The sequence below is a fragment of the Protopterus annectens genome, chromosome 8.part0 (genome assembly GCF_019279795.1).
Source record: "Protopterus annectens isolate FY-2018-M chromosome 8.part0, PAN1.0, whole genome shotgun sequence".
Classification (NCBI taxonomy): Eukaryota; Metazoa; Chordata; order Ceratodontiformes; family Protopteridae; genus Protopterus; species Protopterus annectens.
This window is the reverse complement of record NC_056741.1, coordinates 1,977,119,836-1,977,140,784: the sequence shown is the minus strand read 5'-3', so window position 1 is coordinate 1,977,140,784 and position 20,949 is coordinate 1,977,119,836. Positions and strand designations below refer to the sequence as shown.

The 20,949-nt window shown below is 40.5% G+C and overlaps 1 protein-coding gene across 1 annotated transcript in view; it reads left to right on the top strand.

Annotated features, from left to right (window-relative positions):
- Nucleotides 1-11,894, top strand: part of SLC7A6 (solute carrier family 7 member 6) — an 855,166-nt gene extending 843,272 nt beyond the window's left edge. The window contains exon 9 of the mRNA XM_044081519.1: nucleotides 10,848-11,894. Coding sequence (XP_043937454.1) covers nucleotides 10,848-10,915 — 68 coding nt within the window. The 3' untranslated portion in view covers nucleotides 10,916-11,894. The remainder of the gene's footprint in view (nucleotides 1-10,847) is intronic.
- The last annotated feature ends 9,055 nt before the right edge of the window (nucleotides 11,895-20,949 follow it).

The window sequence follows — 20,949 nt, the reverse complement described above, 5'->3', positions numbered from 1 at the left end:
TTGCTATCCCTTATTTTGGCCCCATGTAGACATGACACTGTTTTGAACTCCTTGTAAAGTCCACTAAGGCATGTTTTATCATTTCCCTACAAATCAAAGTTTTGTTTTGTTGAGTTCATCTCTGCACAGCTGAACTCCCCGATCAGTTTTCCATAGGAAATTTCCTATGGAATATACAAGTTCTGAATGGTGCAAAAAAAAAATTACATTTACTGCTTTCCTTGTGTTGAATTCCCATCCAGGTGTGGTCAACAAGTTGGTTTCTCATGGAGTTATAACTTGACATATTGTAATTGAACTCTATTTTATACACAATGGAATCTCCAGTTACTGGGATATTTTACAGTTTTCCAGGTCACAATGTCTGCATTATAGAATTTAGATTCTGGTTTGGTCCAACTTTAACACCTGGTATTTTATTACGGACTCACTCAGCTTCCATGGTACAGTGAAATTATACTTATAGTAATTTATTCTGCCCTGTTCCCTACTGATACTAGCTCTTACTCAGGGTAGTATTTCTAGAATAGGTCTAATGCACTCTGATCTGTGATATAACAAAGTTAAAAGGATAAAATTTACGCATACATTAGTGTATGCTGTATTTTGTATAGTGTTATATAAAAGGTGAACATTCTTTATTGTTCAATACCTGAAAGCAGCTTATTCACTTTCTAGTGTTGCTAGAATGCCATTAAGCAACAGAAGAGGTGTAATGCACTCTTAATGTGAGGTTCATCAACACATTGAAAAGGAGAAAACGTTTGCCTAGTATACCTGAATCTGTATTTTCTGCGTTATGTAATATAAAAAAAATATTGTTCTTATCCTTTTCCATACTGAAACCCACTTCTGTGCAGTTACACAACAGAGGAGGGTTTGGATTGTGCTTCAACAGCATGCTGAAAAGGATTTAGTCAGTGTAGAATAGTGTTCTGCATAATGGACCAAATTCAGAAAGGTTACTTTGAGGTACGTGTGATACCATACACCTCATAGTAACCTTTCCACAGTCAGAGACTGGCCTACCATGGTGCTTTTTCATGAAGATATGCAGCACCATAGTGGGCCATCTGTGCAGCTGTGCTACATGCTAATGAGGCAGCACAGAGAGGCATATGCTAATGTGCTGTCCCCAGAACTGCCATGTTCTTCCACTGTGGTAATGGTAAGTGCTGAGGAGTTTAGTGGTCATGTATTGTTAAAGGATGTGTGCATGTGAGGGAATGTGTGTGTTAGTGTGTGCTTGCCAAGGAGGTAGCAGTAGGGGAGTTAGATTAGGGGTGTGTGTTTGTGTGCATGTGCATTCAAGTGAATGAGCCAATGTTTTCATGAGTGCCATGGGTGAGCTGTGGTGGCTGGCATACTTCCACACACCCCTTAACAAATGAGCAATGTATACATCATGTTATAATGCCTTAGCAGCACTTAAATATAACAAATCAGGAGGGAGAACACTTGAGCAGCATGCCTAAAGGGCACTTATTTAAAAAAAAGAGAGAAAAAGAGACAACATGGGCTGGGGGAGGGGGTGAACCACCAGACACTAGGGATACTATAAATGGCCATAAAATGATTCAAACCTTTGCATTTCTGCCTACCACAGTGGCTAGTAGTCCTCTGTGCCATCACTGGACACCAGGGATTTAATGTAAATAAATACCCCCCCCAAAAGGTAAATTACAAATGAGATCAAAAATGCTTTGAAACCTGCATCCAGGAAACATGACTTTTAACCCACTGTGCTAACTGATAAGTAGTGTAGCAAGTTTTTTTTTTTCTTTTTACTGTATAATTAGAATCTTGGGCATTATGCAATGCCTGGTACAGTTTGTGAGTTATGAGTGAGAGGGACAGGGCAAATGTAACATAGCTTTCAACTTCGTCGCACAAAAAAATTAAGTAAAGCCACAATCAGTGGTGGGACAAAGATAACACTCAGTCAGATTTTACTTGCGCCTAATGCAAACCTAGGCAGTCTCTAGAATAACAGTTTTTTTGCACCAGCATGCATATACTGAAAGATATGAAGTGTAAAACTCAAATGTCTGGTGTTAATTACAGAGTGTAATCAACCGTTATTTATGAAGGGGAAAAAAAAGAGACACTGGGGACATTTTGACAACACAGGCACAGGTATGTGGTGTTTGTATGTGTGTAGAAAAGTGAATGGAGTGCATTTGCTAATAAAATACAATGCATCAGCTGTGTCGAAAGATTTTACTCTTCTAACATATTCTGGAAGAATCACACCAAGTTCTTGTAAGCAAGTAAAACAGCTTTATTTTACATGCATGGAGATCTGCTACATGATAGTAATATGCCAGCAGTCTGGCTACTTGTACTTTAAGTTCTCCTTATATAGACCCTCCTGCACGTACATACACGTAGCACAGAGGACTTTCATTAAAATTGATAGTTTGATTACTTGTTTTTACCAGCCAGTTCCACAGTTATTCTTGCACCATTAACTTTATCAGCAGTTTAAGATTAACTCCTGCATTCCTCAGTGATCAACATTTTCCAGAACATTTCAGTTTGCACGCAGTGAACATTTTTCTGCTTAACCCTTTAAATACAGAATACAAAATATGTTGACTTCAGTATTTTTCCACATTTTCCTTACAACATTTTGTATACTGTTTATTTTACACAATCCCAGATACGTTGTATACCTTCTCATAATCAGAGAAATATGCTTTTGTAGCATTGGCAGAGATAACCTTCGATATTATCATTTTGATACATGGTATGCAACAGCAGCCAAGCAGCAAAAATATGATTGCACCAACACATACAGCAATTAAAATGTTCATCAACACAGAACCCCAGTTTCCAAACAGATTTTGGAAAAAGTCAGTCAAGGGTTTGGACCAGGTTTAGTCAGTTCAGAAACTTGTTGAATTATTTCAAGATGGCTCTGAATCGCGTGCTCGTTATCAGGAATGAACGAGCAGCACTCCTCGTGTATCAGAGCGCAAGTACCTCCTTTCGCCGCTAGGGTGAAATCGAGCCATACGGTTCTGCAACACTACTGTTCTCATCGCCGTTAATTCGTCCGTCACCAATTCTAGCGCTGAAAATGTCACATTACTCAGAGTCTCTAACAGTTTTGACAGTTTTCTCAGTTCCCAGATGGATTTTACTGTCCCATATGCTGGCAAAATACCAGCCCAAGCAATTACATCATCACCTAGGTCCATATGTGAGAGTCCTTTGCTGCTGACGTGTGCCAAGTCATGGTGATAAATCCATGACGCATCAGTGTTACCAACGGGATTAATAGGTTTATTAAGAGAACGTGCATTTCGTATTTTACCTTGAGGCAACGCATTTGCGTGCCTGATAGCTGGTATCAGATATCCCAAAAAAAACAACTTCCTGACCAGCCATATGGTAACCATTTATATGCTTTCCTACCACAAATAAAATAACAATCATTTGTTTTGATGGTAATATTGGTTGCAAATTCATAACTCCCATTTGGCTTTAGCCCCTTAAATAACAGGCCATATACATACAGCATTTTTTCAACAAAACTAATATCATTTACATTGATGTCTTTTTTATAGCTCCAAACTTGGTCTCACACTGCCCTTCTAGGGTACAATTATGAACTATTGTCAAATTACATTGGCTCAGCCCCACCTTAACTTTCCCAATCTTTTGAAAACACACTGTTCCATTTTGGCCCCAGAAGAGGCAGCCACCTTGTCTCTCAGTGGTACTTCTGTGGTTTCAAACAACAAACTATTCCAAGTATCATTTATTCCCAGAGGGGCTGTCCCTAACATTAAGCCACTGTGTACAGTAGGTATTGCAGTACATACACAACAATTTGAGACATTCATTGAGGATGCATATGCATATTTAATCGCTTGATATGTATTAAAGTTTGGATGCCAGCTGGTGTGTTTGTCTCTTTTGAATGGCTAGCTTCATTAAAAGACAGAAATGTCCAAAACAGAAATATTACAATCACAATAGTTATAAACAATAAAACATTGCAATAGAACCATTTTCTCTTATTCTCATTATTGTCCTTCATGATTGCTGCTGTCTGTTTGTTCCTCAGGGGAACTCAAGTCTTTATTTAACTTAAAATGTTTTATGATTTTGCAGTGCGTTAGGTGGATCCATGAGGACCTTTCTTTAATCCGAACTGCTGTTGGAGTTGCGATTAGCACCTGGTAGGGCCCTCCCATTTGGGGATGCCCAATTCTTGCATTTTATTATTTTGATCCAGACCCACTCGCCGGGTCTGATTTCCGTGATCTTGTCATCTCTTGAACCTGAAAAACAATCATTCGTTAAACAGCTGTTAGTATTGGTCAGCATTTTCCTCATGTACTCAGCTATCTCCTCACCCCTCACGTTCCGCAGGCAACAAGTTTTGCCACTGCGGGACGTAATAAGGTCTCCCATACAACAACTCAAATGGGGTGACTCCTTTTGAGGTGGGAGTTGTGCGGATGGAAAGGAGGGCTAGAGGTAGACAGGTAATCCAAGACTGATGTGTCTCGGCCATGAGTTTTCTCAACTTGCCTTTTAGAATGCCGTTATGGCGTTCCACCAACCCTGCTGACTGTGGGTGGTAGGCACAATGGTGTTTCAATTCAATTTGGAAAACTGTAGACAGTTTCTGTATGATCTGATTGACAAAATGCGTGCCGTTGTCAGAGTAGATGCGTGTAGGAAGTCCAAAGTGCGGGACGATGTGATTGACCAAAATTTTAGCCACTGATTGAGCATCCGGATGTGTCACCGGAAAAGCCTCAACCCACTTAGTAAATGCATCTACTATTACTAACACAAACTTCTTTAGTTGTGCCGGGGTCAATTCGATGAAGTCCATGCATATTGTATGAAAAGGATAGGGGGGTGTTGGAAATGATGCCGGAGCAACTCTGACCCCTCGGGCGTGGTATTTAGGACATACTATGCAGGATAGACAAAACGTTTTGCATATGCAATGAAACCCTTGGTCCAAAAGGTAAGGTGGATAATTCTAACCATAGCTGCAGGGCCCAGATGGGAAGGGCCATGCACAACTAGTGCTGCATACCTAAAAAGATTAGTAGGCAAAACATATTTATTATCCGGTCCCACATAGATTCCTTTGTTCTGCCTAACACCATACCTAGTCCAGCGTTGTTTTTCCTGTACTGTGCTAAGTTCCTGCATGACTTGTAAGGTTTGCAAATCAAATTTATCTGTTGGTTGTAATTCTGTAGGTGTGGTTTCAAGTGAAAAGGTACTGGACATAGCTGCCTCTTTGGCTGCTTTGTCTGCTAGGGCATTACCAAGTGATACCGGGTCCTTAGCACGGGTATGAGCAGCGCATTTACAGATGGCCAAACCCGTGGCGTTGGACGGCTTGTAGTAATTCAAGGATTAGGTCTTTGTGCATAATGTCTTTCCCCGAGGTTGTAACCATCCCCCTATTTTTCCATTGCTGAGCAAACACATGCACCGTAGAGAAGGCATATTGACTATCCGTATAGATAGTGACATTCCTGTCCTCTGAAAGGAGACATGCCCTTGTCACAGCAATCAGTTCCGCTGCTTGAGCGGATAAGTTCCCGGGGAGTGGTCTTGCCTCTATTATCTGAGTTGCAGTAGTAACTGCATACCCTACCTGCGTGGTGCCTGTTTTGCGTGCTGACCCATCTACAAACAGTGTCCAGTCCGCATGTAGTAAGGGTTGATCTTTAAGATCCGGTCTTGGTAGAACTTTAGAATGTATGAGATCTAAGCATACATGCGGAATACCGTCTTCAGCAACAGGTAGCAATGTCGCTGGATTTAAGGTAGTGCATCTCTCAATTGTCATGTGTGGCTGCGATAACAGCGTAGTCATACAAGATAAATGTCTGCTAGGTGACAGAAATGTTAACTTGTCCTGCAGAAGGATGACTGCTACAGAGTGCGGGACTTTTAACGTAAGATCATGGAACAATACCAACGTGGCAGACGCTTGTACCGCCAAAGCGGCTGCAATTACTGCTTGCACACAGTGTGGTAATGCTCGTGCTACTGAGTCTAATTTGCTAGAGTAAAATGCCAATGGTCTTAACTTATCTCCATACATTTGCATTAAAACAGATGTCATAAATCCCTGCTTGCAATCTACAGTCTGTATAAAGGTCTTACTGTAATCTGAAACCCCAATGTTGCTGACCCAGCTATCAGTTGCTTGATCCTAGTAAATGCCTGTACTGCCTTGTCTGTCCAGTGCAGCAAATCTTTTGCCGCCATCGGTATTGCAAAAATTAAGTCTGATAGCGGGTGCACTTCTTCTCCGTAGTTGGCAATCCAACTACGTCAGAAGTTCGTAATGCCTAAAAAGGACATCATTTTTTTTTTGTAGTTGGCATGGGGGCTTGTAAAATAGCATTCTTTCTGCTGTCATCTAATCGCCTGCCCTTCCCAGAGATAGTATAACCCAGGTAACGTACTTCTAATTTACAAAATTGTAACTTAGACTTATTTACCTTATGTCCTTCGTGTGCCAGAAAGTGTAGTAGTCGAATAGTCTCGGACTTACAGAGTTCTTCCGCAGTCGCGCCAGGAGGATATCATCCACGTACAGCAGTAGGTGGCACCCTTGGGCTGGTTGGAACTGAGCCAAATTGGTGGACATCTCTTGTGAGAAGATGGTCGGACTTTCGCAGTATCCCTCGGTAACCTGGTATAGGTATAACGCTTGCCCATAAACGTAAATGCAAACCAAAATCTACTATCTTCCTGCAAGGGAATAGAGAAAAGGCATTACTGATATCAATTACAGAAAAGTAGTTATCCGTTGGAAGGATATCGCTCAGCAGAATAGACGGATCCGGGACTATGGGGCCCGAGGTACCACCGCGGCATTTATTGCCTGTAAGTCTTGTACCATCCTCCATGTCCCATCCGGTTTTACTGGAAATAAGGGCGTATTACGGTGAGTCTGTGCACAGAATTAATACTCCTGCTTTCAAAAGTGCTGTGATTACCGGTAAAATGTCCTCCTCTGCCTTTCTGCTCAAGGGATACTGCCGTTTATGAGGTCTAAATTCTGACTTGGGTGTAATCTTTACCTGTCCTGCCGTTCTAATCAGTCCGATATCGTGCTGACCCTGCGACCATAATGAGTTTGGAATCATCTGCAATTGAGATTCTTCCATGGGGTAAGGAGACATAGTCATAATGTCCCAGGGATTGTATCGGTTTGTCTTCCCTGAGGTGCACGGTCGGTCTGGCTTGTGTAACCCAGTTAAGTTTTTGAACCTGAATGCCCTTACCTGCCAACTGTCCTGGTGTCCATCCTACCCATTCAGTTATTTTCTTACCCACGAGGTACCATGACATTCCTTCACCCTCCGTGACTGAAATATGTGTGGTTAATTCATTCTTATACAGCAGCTGCATATCCCTTGTAAGGCTACATGTGACTGCAGAATTACCTAGTGTGTCCCAAAAAAGGCTATGCAATACTAGTTTGGTGACTTTAAACCTAAGAAATTTCTTTTCGTATTCTAAATCAGGTCCGGCACATCTTCTGTAATACATTGTGCAATGTAATGGATCTGACACCTTCGGATTTGTTATGCCGTATTTGCTTAATGCCAAATTTGTAAGAGCCGTCACTACACTCTGGGGGCCCGTCTCTATCAAATCATTACTATACCAGTAATGTAGATCTCCCTGCCCCTCTAATAGCATTGCACTATTCAGTTCTATTCTCCTTGCCACCATCCCCGTGGAGGTTGGGACGGCTGCTATACCGAACACTTGCATTAAATCTCTTCCTAGTAAATGTACTGGGCAGATTTCTGAAATTATTACTCGGAACAGTATGGTTTGGTTCGTCTCTGGGTCGGTAAACCACAGAGGTTTGGACAATGGCTCTTTGTAAATACGACAATTTGCTGCTTTTACAAGCACATATTCATCTGAGGTAACATCGGATGATATGGCAGTACTTCTGACTAACGTTCGAGAAGCCCCTGAGTCACAAAGAAATTCTATGTCTCGGCCCTCAACTTGCAATGTGATCACTGGTTGGGATTCCAATTGCATAGTTGATGCTAGTGCTGTTAGATTTACCATTTGATATTTCTCATTTTCTGCCATTTCCTGTCCCCACCCATCTTCTTCACTTGTACCTACTTCCCCATTCTCACTTTCTTCTTCTTCCTCATACCCTCCATCTACGTCTTTTTGACCATCATATAGTCATGCGGTACCACCGGAAGCAACCATTGGTTTCTCCGGTCCTCTGCAATCTCTGGCGAAATGTCCTTTCTTACCGCACTTAAAACACTCCCCCCTCTTTTGCCTACCCTCGAAATCCTCAGAATGACTTATGCCTCCCCGTCCTCGTCCTCTTCCCCTGCCACGCCCTCTTCCGCGATTTGCAGAACCTTGAACTAACATTAAAGTTCCATCTTCACTAACTGTAAAAGTCTGGGCTTTTTTTATCTTTTTTTTCCTTCAGGTATTACTCAGCATGTCTAGCATAATCCATAAGGGGCTGTAGACGCACTGTCCTGTGTGTGATCATATGCTTTTGTATAAAGTTACCAATGGCTGTCTTGCAGCCCTTTAGGAATGCATTTTTCAGTTGCTGTTCATAGGGCGAGTCATTTGCCTGATTTTCTGCCTTAATCAACCCACTATGAGCATCAAAACATTGTGTGAGACGATGTAGATAATTGTCTACGGTTTCGTCATCTGATTGAACGCATTGATTAATGCAAGTCCAATCTGCTTTGGGCTTCCAATGTTCTTCTATTTTATCTAGGAGAGTCTTTATTCTGGTTCTACACACTTGAGTTAAACGGCAAGGCTCCCCTTCCTCTGGTAGCAGGGGTCCCAAGTTCCGCAAATAAGGTGCCAATCAGGTCCTAGGATTTGCCTTATTACTTGTTCAAATTCTACAGCGTTTAATCTATAACTCATTCTCATGCCCCCTACGCCTGTATGAATTTACGCATATCTATTTTTGGATGGGGAATCCCTCTACCGCTGGATATCATCACGGGTCCACGGTCGGTAGACCAATATGGTAGGACCCTCGCCTTCTGCGCCTGCTTGAGGATTTGCCACTTCTATCAGTGGGTATTCCTCTCCTTCCTGATCTACCTTCTCCTTAATTTTCCAGTCCCCTTCTCTCCTAATACTTCCGCCATGTAAGTCAAGAGTGTTGGCAGGCTCTCTCTGTAATATAATACGTGGCGTGGGGGACACTCACGAAGCCTGGTATTGCGGTGGGTCCTGGTCGGGGCACCTCAATAACCTGTGCAGGGTCTGGATACTGGATGGGAGGGCCGAGGGATTCTGGTGACTACGACTGACTATGGAAGTTTCATTATCTTCCTTTTGAACAAAGTACACATCTTTTTCACTTGAATTACCACACCCTTTTTTCAAATTTTGTTCCTTATGTTTTTTATTTGCTTCCTCCAGCCATTTCTGTGCCTGGGGAATCCCTACCTTCTTTTGCTTCCTTGTCTTATTTCCTGCCTGTTTGCGCAGTAATCTTACTAGATTTTGACATTCTGACTTATTTAAACATCCACTAAACCCATGATCTTTTTTCCATTTATCTAAATACTTTACATTCTTTGGGTGTAAATCAAACATAAACTTTTCATCTTCAGTTTTGTCGCCTTTGGCAACTGGTTCCTGTTCCCATTTCTCTTACGAGAAACTATTCCTGTTCCTGAGATCTCTTGTATATGGAATCTATTCACATATACTCCTTATACCTTGAGAAAATTAAATTTCTCCCTTGACTAGTCCCTTAAAATTTAGACAAAAAATTCCAATCAGAAACAACAAAAAATAGCTTTTCTTTTTGCTTACCTTTGTGATTCCTCCGCCCTGTTTCGCTGCCACCTCACGGATTGAATCTGGAAAGAGTGACTGGCCTCTAATTTCAACCTGTTTCAGTTGGAGGTCTTTCATTCGAGGAGAGCCTGATCTCTCTCCACCTGCGCAGGTTTTCAGCCTCTCTTTGTTCGATTCGCGTGCAGGCCGCCCCGCTACGCCAGTTATGTCGAAAGATTTTACTCTTCTAACATATTCTGGAAGAATCACACCAAGTTCTTGTAAGCAAGTAAAACAGCTTTATTTTACATGCATGGAGATCTGCTACATGATAGTAATATGCCAGCAGTCTGGCTACTTGTACTTTAAGTTCTCCTTATATAGACCCTCCTGCACGTACATACACGTAGCACAGAGGACTTTCATTAAAATTGATAGTTTGATTACTTGTTTTTACCAGCCAGTACCACAGTTATTCTTGCACCATTAACTTTATCAGCAGTTTAAGATTAACTCCTGCATTCCTCAGTGATCAACATTTTCCAGAACATTTCAGTTTGCACGCAGTGAACATTTTTCTGCTTAACCCTTTAAATACAGAATACAAAATATGTTGACTTCAGTATTTTTCCACAAGCTGCCACTGCTAATTACCACAAGATGGTGCAGATTTGCACTCATGCTAGGAAATGTCGATTCAGAGTCATGCCAATTAGCTGATAATGAGGTCTTTCCTTATTGTAGCCAAGTGTCTCTGAGTAGCAAAATACTACATTGTGGAAACAGGGCCTTTTTACCACAGCCCTTAACATGAGCTGTGGGGTTCTTTCTGAAATCTCAGAGATTGTAACAAGCATGCTTTTCTAAATGCCTTCGTATTTTTTTTTTCTGTTACTAGTATGCATACTAGCAGGCAGAAGTCGGTATGTACAATGAAAAGCTGTCCAATTAAACAATGCTGATTATTCAATGAGAAAAATTTAACCAGATGTATAACTGTGGTGTATTGTGTACTTTTTTCTCTCCAATGGCAGGTTTTCTGACCAGAATTACCCAGCTAGCCTGCTACTGTGTTGTAACAGAGATGGACCCTGTTGATTAAGAAGACGAGAAGAGAAGAGATCGAATATATATCTGCAGTAAGAAAGACAATATTGAGACAGGCCTGCTGAGAAAAGTCAGTGTTCTGGAAACTTAAAACTCCAATTTCTTCTTCCACAGAGCACATGGACTTGAGTCAAGACAATAGAACACAATTTCTACTAAAGAAAGTTACTGTTTTGTTTTTGAACTATTCAAGCTCTACATTCAAAAAACACCAGAGTGTGTTGGCTGTAGCAGAGACTTGAAGTCACTAAGCACATAGTCTGTAAGCAATGCCTCAGTATGAAAGCAGGACTGGAACTTGGATGTTCACCAAAGGGAAATACCGTTTCAGTTCCATGCTGCTTTTCATGTTTAAAGGGGAGGTGGGTGATTTGACCCTGAATTATTAGAAAGTTTTATCTCCTCTTCTTGAATACCAAAGGCTTCTGACATTTAAAACGTCTTCCGTGAACTTACGACACTTTAAACGCAAGTCTGCAATCATGGGTTTTGTTTGCACAGAACTGACTGGTCGTCATCCAGCCTGTATGTCAAAAGTGTACACAGAAAAGCTGTATTGATTGCGTCTGAAGAGGTCTTCCTTTTTAACAATTCCTTTGTTATATTATGACACAAATACAGAACTGGTTTTATCTTCACTTACTTTATTCCTCTGGCTTGTTTTACTTGCAAAGGATTCTGTTCCCAGTACTTACAGCTGATTATTCAGAAATTGAATTAAATACAGTTGTACTGGTTTAATGAGGTTAAAAGCAAATCTATCTTATGGGTAAGTGTACAGCAATGAAGGTTTAAACGACTCGGCAATTATGAACTACCTAACAGAGCAAAATCTGTTTTGACTACCTCATAAGTAATCAGACTTGCCCTATATATTTCTGTTCAGCAAAATCTGTGGTGCAAAATTACAAGTTTGGCCTGCCTGGCAAACAGCAACTTTAAAATAAAGTTGAGTCTTTTTCAGTAGGCTGAAATTGTGTCTTACATGGTTCCTATTTCCAGTGTTGTACCTTGCACAGAAGCTGTTTTGGGAAAACTGTAACTTTATAATATACTTTTCTGATACTGATACAGTCAATCAGTGAGAGGCAGTGTACAGTTATATAAAAAGTGATTACAACAAAAAAAAGTCTATGCATGCATTCAGCATAATGTACTTATAACAGACCCATTAATCACTTCACAGCAGATAATGGTTACCTTCACATTTTTTTCTTGGGGGGGGGGTCACTGGAAATGGTTAAAGTCAGCACAGTGTATGGCTTAGCAGTGCTTACTGCATTAGTATTTCACAGAACATCTCTTTCAAAACTCTGTTAAGTGGCAACTTTCATTGAAAGTAAGAAATTCAGAAGCATATGGTTTAGATTTTATTTACTTTCTGTAGAAATACAAAATAGTGCAGGATAGCTAATACCAAACTTGGTGTTGAATAAAAATTGATGTCACTGTACACATAGATGTTACTGATGTAGATAAAAAAAATACAGGATAAAAATGTTCTTACATTATATTCAGATTAAAGTAGTATATATTCAGTAAGCCATTAACAGTTGTAAACAGCATCATCAAGGTTTGAGGTAAAACAGTATAGTTATTGAGAAGAAACATTTGCTTTGTTCTAGGAAGTGTGAAAGAAGATGTTTTTTAAAGCTTCCTAGGCTGTCAGCAGTTCTAGTCTAGCATCACAGTGCCAATTCGTGATACTTGTATTCTCATTTGTTTGACTTCAAATGGTGTAATTAATTTAACAAACAGAAGGAATGGGTGAGTGAAACTAAAGGCCTCAGCTAAAAACTGTCTCAATGATCAGAGTGAGTGAAGTGCCATCCAGAATAGGCAATTATTTACTAATTTTCATGCTTTAGTTTGCAGATGAGGTCTTTCATTCCCTTTTTAATCCTTAAACTCCTCCATATTCTGCACTTCTAGGAAAATATTCCCAGGCACTTGGGATACTGTTGTTTTACACTGCATTTTCCATCCCCCTCTCACAAGTTAATTTCTTTTATTTTTCTGTAAAGCAAATCATTGGATAGAAGTAGTAACACACCTAAAACGATGCATAAGAACAAACCGCAGACGTTTAAATGTCACCATTGTCTAATTTCTAACTAGAGAGGTACCCAAGTTGTCTTTTATTACCATATTTATGAATGCTTTCCATTCACTACAGTCTGTCAGGTCTGCTGCCACTTTACTTAGTTTGCATGATTGTGAGGTTCTTGGCCAGTAACATGGCACTATCTTAAAGTTCAGTCACTGCACACCATAATATGGGAGACAAGATTGCTACTGGGCTCCCCGTTGAAATGTTGGCACTCATAACGCCGACAGAACTTAAAAAAATGAAAATCCAGGAAAGAGAGAATCTTGAATATCGCTCTTTTCCTTTCAACTTTCTTTTTTGCAGGAAGGCAACCCCCCCCCCCCCCAAACCTTATACCAGTTCTGAGATTTCCATACTGAGGAGAAAAAGGAATGTTCCTGGAATGGCCATCTCTGACGTGGTATATGCAAGTCCGTTTTCTTTTTTTTTTTTTCAGCCATTCAGTCTCTGTGTTCTGGGACTCACTGTAGTAGATGTCAACATTTCAAATGGTTATCCCTCCAATGCTCTCTAGAATTGACAGCAATCTGAACCATAGTTCTTGTTTTCGTCAAGTGTTTTTTTTTTTAAACTTTTCCCAGAATATCCCTATTAACTGTGCATAATGAAATTACTAAGGGAAGTCACCACCCAGAAACTGGACACAAATTAACACAACTTGATCTTCATGGTATGTAGTTTTACTGCTTCTGTGCAACTTGTCCAATATTTTTTTGGTAATTTGTTATACTTCAGAGTGAACTGATAGGGATTGCCCTACTACTGTGAGTTTGTTTTTCAGTGCATCTTTCTTGCTTCCAGAATGCAGTTTGTTTCCTCAAAATATGGGGCAGCCTAGATATGGTGAATCATTTCTACATTTACTAAGAGTAGCAGTACTGTAAATCACCAGCTTCAACTGTCTATGGAAAATTATAATTTGTTTATATATTATTCTTATTCTAATCTGTGCTATAATTGTAAACTGCAAAAAAAAAAAAAAAGTAATAGCACAGTTAAATATCATTCCAAGGTCGCAAAACTGTAATGTTTTGTTGTATATGCAAAGATGTAGCTCCTAGAACGTTTCTACCCTACTGTCCACTCCTCCTTGCTAGGGTGTCATCACCTGTCAGGACTTTAACATCTCTTCTGAGTCACTTCAACTGTTGCACACACCCCAAACTTCTACATACCAACTACCACTGACATGTCATAAACCTGATAAACAGCTTCTTTCTAGTATTCCATACTGTCTGTTCACTTGACAAATTTCTGTAGTTATTAAAAAAAAAAAAACACTTAAGACAATAAAAAAAATGATGTAGTGTTAGCAGTATAATTAATGTGACTCTTCATACATAGAATCCTCCAGCTACTGGCTTTGCAGAAGTTATATTACAGCTGTAAATGTGCTTTATAGGATTTTACTACCCTCAACGAAACACACACAGAATGTAAACTTGTGGGCACTAAGTGAATATCGAAAGAATATGGCTAAAACAAACTTTGAATTGCTAGAAAAAAGTTGGTGGGGCCTTCAGTCTGAGTCAGGAAAATGGAGTGAATAGGAACTGAACAGTAAATGATGGATTTCTGGTCAGTAAACTGCTCCTAGGTAACAGAATGAGAATAAAATTACTCTAGTATGACTACATGGGGGCATGCTGTTCTTTAACCAAAAGGTATGTAGTGGTATTCGGGCTAAACATAAATTGTGATATGTCAGAATATTCCCCTTGCTGTGAAGTACAGATGTCTTGTAAAGAGCTACAAGGTGCAGGGAGGTTAAATTCCACCCACAAAGACACTTTAAGGATATACAGCAACTTTAGGAATTCACAGTTTTTTGTTAAACGCACAGTTTAATTTTCAAGTGTCACATCTCTTAGTATCAACTTTTGCAGTTCTGGAGAGACATCAGCTAACAAAACTTGCATTAAAAGATTTTCCTTATCACTTTCTAATTTTGGAAAGCAACTTAATGTAAAGAAATTACCTGTGACATTCCATTATGTATGGTTTGTGATACTGAAGTGGAAGGAGAATGCTTTATTTGACTTTTTCACCATCTTGTCCCAGGACTTTCACTATAAGTCCACTACTGGATTAAATGGATCTTTCTGTCATGGCTTTTTTTTTTTTTTTTTTTTAATCTTTTGGATGGGGAGGAGATGCATCTAGAGAATACCACATTAGAAGATTCTAAGATTTCTGAGTTACTTTACTAGCTATTAACAAGGAATGGTGGACAGAGATCTATGACATTCACATGCATGGGGAGTGTGTTGCTACACAGCAAATCAATGCACAGTTAGCCCTTGTGGACAAGGTAAGTTGTTCACCATTAGATCACTGTTGCAGCAGTGCTGACAGATGGGACATAGCCTGCCAAGAATACCATACATCCGGTCTGTATACCAGAGCTTAGGTACTCCTTTCTGACATTAGGCCTAGGTAAGAGGACTGTGAGCTGGTACATATGGGATGTACAAGTATGAAGATTGTCAAAACTGTTGTGTTGCCAATCTAGGAAGCAAGATTATGGCTGAAGCTTGGTCTAGCAGCTGTTCAACAGGTACTGGTTGAGAACACATTCACATTACTGAGTTTTTCTCTGAAATCTTGTAATTTGTCATTTAAGAGAGGGTATGCCTTTGTAGTAGGCAGAGTCTTTATTAAGGATAGGCATACCCATATCTATTTTGATTAAGATAAGACCATAACACTAAGGACTGTACCAGCTTTTGTTCCAAAAACACTTAGAAGACATTTGTTTTCCCTAAAAATTTATTTAGAGAACAAACGCTTACAGGCTTTGGGGCAAGCCACTGTACAGCCTTGGATGTCTCTTCTCATCCCAAAAAAAGAAAACAATGCTGTTGACGAAGTTGGGATTTTGTCTGCTTCTTTCTTGAGTTTGGAGCCAGACATTTCTGTTCAGACAGTTGACAAGCTCGCAGAATATCCAACATCTGCGGCTGTTCCCGCTGTCGTGACCCCTTTTGGAAGCTGATATGCTAGGGCCTTCTGGCACATCCTATCCGATCAGTCAGGTGGCCGTTAAGGTAGCAAGGGGAGAGTGTAGAACTGTGATGTCAGAAGGCTCAGAGGGTGTTCCTCAGATACTTAAGGAGGATGTCCCTAGCTCCCTCAGGGAAGTACATCCAGTCCTTCTCATATAGTTTCTATTTATTTCTTCTGTTATGCCTACTCCCAGGGATCCACAACAGGAGTGGCACAATTTTTGTCAATGACTTTTTAAAAGCTCCACAGTTCTTTTCTTCTACTCCTCAGAAAAGGAAGAGGGACACTTCTTCTGAGGAAGATTCTTCCTCAGAATCAGACTCTGCATCTCTGGACTACACCTCTCATTTGTACTTCACTCTTAGTTTTGAGTTAGAAATTGAGAATACCATGTCCTCAGACTCCACTCATGAAGAAATTTCTTTTTAGGCACCACCCACAAGATGATGCTACATTTTAATTGGGAGGGTAAACAGATCTCAGCGTCTCAAAAGAAGTACTATAATGCACGTCTATGGATATTCAAAAGCCTTCTGCAGCACCTCCTGTCTCAGAAGCTTTGGAGGGCACTTTTCTTGCAGCTTCTCTAGCACCAGAGTCTCAGCCTGCTACGCCTAAAAAACCTTACAGTAACATCCCAGACAATCACAAGAATCCTTCCTTTGATCCTGCAGTGTTTTTTTTAACAGACTCAGATAAAGTATCAAAAGCTTCTTCTATAATCCAGTGCCTTATCTAATATGATAAGTGACAATACAGTGTTACTTAATGGCTTCCAAGTGGAAAAAAATGCCTGCCATATGGAACATTCCTTGGTGTTATGGTACAGAAAGAAAGTTTATGCTTTGGCTACTTTAGCATTCCATGCCATTAGTTATCAAACATATATGATTACATATCTGGTATCTAATGTTAACAATATGTTTAAGCTTTTTTTTTAAACAAGAAACATCTTTTAAATAATCACTGATGACATAGGCAATCATACTTTTATATAAGTGAAAACAAACCATATTGACATAATCTCAGCTGCCAATCATTTTACATCACAAACCATATTGACGTAATCCTAGTTGCAAACCTTAGACATCACTTATAACCTGTCCAATCATTGTCAGACATTATATAGCTCATTCAAGTTCTGCTTTCTTTTAAACCGCATTCTTCCCTGTATGTATTGCTCCCACACTTCTCTTTTCTTCCTATGCAATTTGCTCCAACCCTTTTTTAAAATCCCAATTTCAGTTGTTTTATCTTTACTATGTTTACTACTTCTAGTACAGTTGGTTTAGACTTTGATTTCCATTTTCTAGTAATTGTGTTTTTGGCAGCCACCATAGTTAGACTCAGTAAGACCTTACTATGTCTAGGCAATTCTGATTCTGTATCATAGCTCAGAAAAAACATTTCCATAGTTACACCAATTTGCTCATCTAGCATCTCCAGCAAAGTAGTCTGCAGGGAATCTTTAAAGCCTGCCAACTCATTACACTCAAAAAGTATCTTCCAATTACTTCCTTCTTCCCCATCACATTGTGTGTCTACTTGTCTACCTGAGGAAAAATTCTCTGGAGTGTATTTGGGGTATAAAAATATCCATGTAAATATTTCCAAGCAAAAATCCTAAATAATCTAAATTTTGTTGCATATTTGGGAGACATACGTATATCCCCAATGTTTCTTTGTGAATTGCTTATCCAATTTCTCTTCCCAGTCCTTTCTAACTTCCTTTAATTGATTCTTATATTTATCATACAATATTTTATATGTTCTATTTACTCCTTTTTAACAACAACTTATGTTCTAGATTCTACTAAAAAAACTCTACCAGTGCTGGTCTTTTGTTTAGGACCCCTATTTTTTTCTGTCTATACTCTGATATCAATCATTGATAGGGAAAGGCAGTCTCTAACCTGCAGTCCACATAAATTCGTGATGTCTTCCCATTCTGTTACCTTTTCCCCTCTAGTTATTTGCTACCAATACCTTGGTTCCTTTGCCAGTTTTCTCCAGTAAATTCCAGCCCCTCCCATTTTGTCTGTTTGCTAATTACAGTCATCCCTATCAGCAGAATCTCCTTCCTCCATTCCAGTGTTGGCTTGGTTCTTAGAATACGTTCGGCTACTTTATGAATATTAAAACACAAACCAAATGTTCGCAGAGCAAAGCAATGGTAGGGAAACCAAATACTCCAAAAATATACGATATACTCCAAAAAATGAAAGAATCTCAAGTCTCCAAAATTGTAAAAAACAGGTTTATTCGAATAAGATGCGGTGAGCGCTTTCACTGAGGTAGCTTCATCAGACCGTATTACGTATTTGGTTTCCCTACCATTGCTTTGCTCTGCGAACATTTGGTTTGTGTTTTAATCTTCTATTGCTGTTCATTGCAGAGCATTTACTCCGTGTGGATTGTTTGTTATTGGGTTACTTTATGAATATATTTTGTATGATTGTTGATGTTCTTCATCTCACATTGCTGCAGTCCTAACACTTGGGGTAGTCCGCTGTCCCAGTCGGCCCGAATACCAAAGTATAAGGCTGACGTCGGTCAAGGCGCATTAGTCTGACGTTAGGACGTCAGGGTACAAATGCGCATGACCGACGTCATATCCTCAGTCTTTTTTGCCGCATGGTCCGATGCAGAAGCAGTATTGCGAGTGCAGGTTGGCGTTCTGAAATTTTCTGAAGTCGGAGTTTCAGACCGAATCAAAGTTGGCTAAGTACCCCGTTGGGGAATATTTTGTTTTTTTCTTGCCTCAGTATTTAACCGGATGTCAGAAAAAGTGAATAACTGTATTTCTTGTGGGAAACAGATACCTCATAGGGACTACCATACCTTGTGTATACCTTGCTTAGGGCCTGAGCACGACGTTGTTGGCTGTCGCTCTTGTGCTAGATTTAACAAACGCACTATAAAGAGAAGATTAGATTGTGCCAGGTTAGTTTTTGGGAAGCGTTGTAATTATAACATGCCGTCGGATGCTCCGACGCCCACTTCGTCTAAAAAGCGCAAGGACAAAGTAGCAAAGCCTAGGTTGGAAGAACCGTCTGTCCCTGACGTCGGTTCTTTAGAGGGCTCGGTGGAGCCGGTGGTTCTGCCAGAAGTTCCTTTGGACTCTCAGGGAGAGACTTTACTGTTACAGGATGTGTCCTCTCAGGAGGTAGACCAGGCTGAAGGGGCTTCTCAGGTAACTGTTCTCCCCTCCCTTCCTAAGGTGGTTAGGCCCTCCCCTTCTGTTTCCAAGGCTTCTTCGAGAGGCAGGCCAGGGTTAACTTCAGTGGGGGTCTCCCCTAGTTCTTCAGGGTCTCTGCCTAAGAAACATATGCTTAGAATGGCAGAAGATTTGATTACTATGATTAGAGGTTCTATGCCCCCTCCTGATAAGAGGCCTAGGGTGGAACCTGAGCTTGAGAGTTTTGAGCAGTGTTCGGAGGCTTCTGAGTCTTCGGCTGAAGACTTGCAGGAGTATCCTCCTTATTCTGATTCTGATGTAGATGATTCTACTCCTTCGGCTTCTCCTCCTGAGGATTTTTCTTTTTCAGAGACTCTTCATTCCATGAGGGAGCATTTTAAATGGGAAGGTCAAGATTTCTCTGATTCCAGGAAAAGGCTTAGGGAATTTTTGTTTCTTCCACAGCATAGGCCTTTAGCTATACCTCCTGTTCTGGATGTGGTAGAAGATGTTTTTGCAGAGGCTTCCCTGAACCCTGATTCTTTGCCTCCTGCCCCAGTTAAACCGGATAGGTATTATAGGGTGCCTGAAGCTCATAAGTATCTTTTTAAGAGTCCTAGGGCAGACCCAGAAACTGTTTCTCAGGGCCCTAAAGGTGTTAAGGCTTCTGTTGTTAAAAATCCTGTTCCTCCTGATAAAGAGGCAAGGGCTTTGGATAGATGGGGAAAGAAGGTGTATACTTCTTCCACTTTAGCCATGAGGGCTTTGAATTGCCAGTTTCACATGTTAAAATACCAAAATTATCTCCTTTCACAATTGAAGTCTAAGGTAGATGCTCTGGCGGAAGGTATTGAGTGTAAAGAGTTGCAGGATTTAGTTCATGTTTCTGAACAGGTGGGTAAGCATTCCCTGCAATGTGGTTTTGATGCTGTACAGGCCTCTTCGAGGGTGGCAGCCACTGGTTCTGTTCTTCGCAGGCACGCCTGGCTGAGGGATCAGAATTTAGCTGAGCATGTGAAGACAAGGATTTTAGATGCTCCTTTACAATCTGATGTGTTGTTTGGTTCGCCCGTGGAAGCAGTTTTAAAGAAAATGGAGGACAAGGCCAAGTCTATGCAGACTGTTAAAGATTTTTTGCAGGTTCAGCCTCCGAAGTTTAGTAGAAATTGGCCTACTAAGGGGTGGACATATCCTTCTTATGATTCCCAGCCTAGGGGTAGGTCTAGACGTGGTAGGGGCAGAGCTCAAGGTTCTTTTAGGCCTAGAACAGGGAGTTCACCTGCTCAGTCTTCTGGTGAGGGCAGGGGTCAGTCCTTTCGTAAGCAGACCCAATGGCCTGCCTTTTCAGCTGCCAGAGCCTTCTCGTCTGGCAGCACCTTTGGGAGGAAGGCTGGCACTTTTCAAAGAAAATTGGAGTTTAATTACCCAAGACAGATGGGTATTGGATATCATTCACCACGGTTACAGGTTTTATTTCCATACCTTGCCTCCTTTCAAAGGCATGCCAGGCATTCCTCCTATACAAAGAAAAGAGGCTCACAAACAAATTTCTCTGTTACTCCAAATAGGGGCCATTCAGTCGGTTCCTGTGCCAGAAAGGGGCCTAGGATTTTATTCTCGCCTGTTCCTAGTACCAAAAAAGGGGAACACGTGGAGACCAATTTTGGATTTATCTATCCTCAACACTTATCTGGACATTCCCAAGTTCAAAATGTTGACGTTACAACAGCTTTTA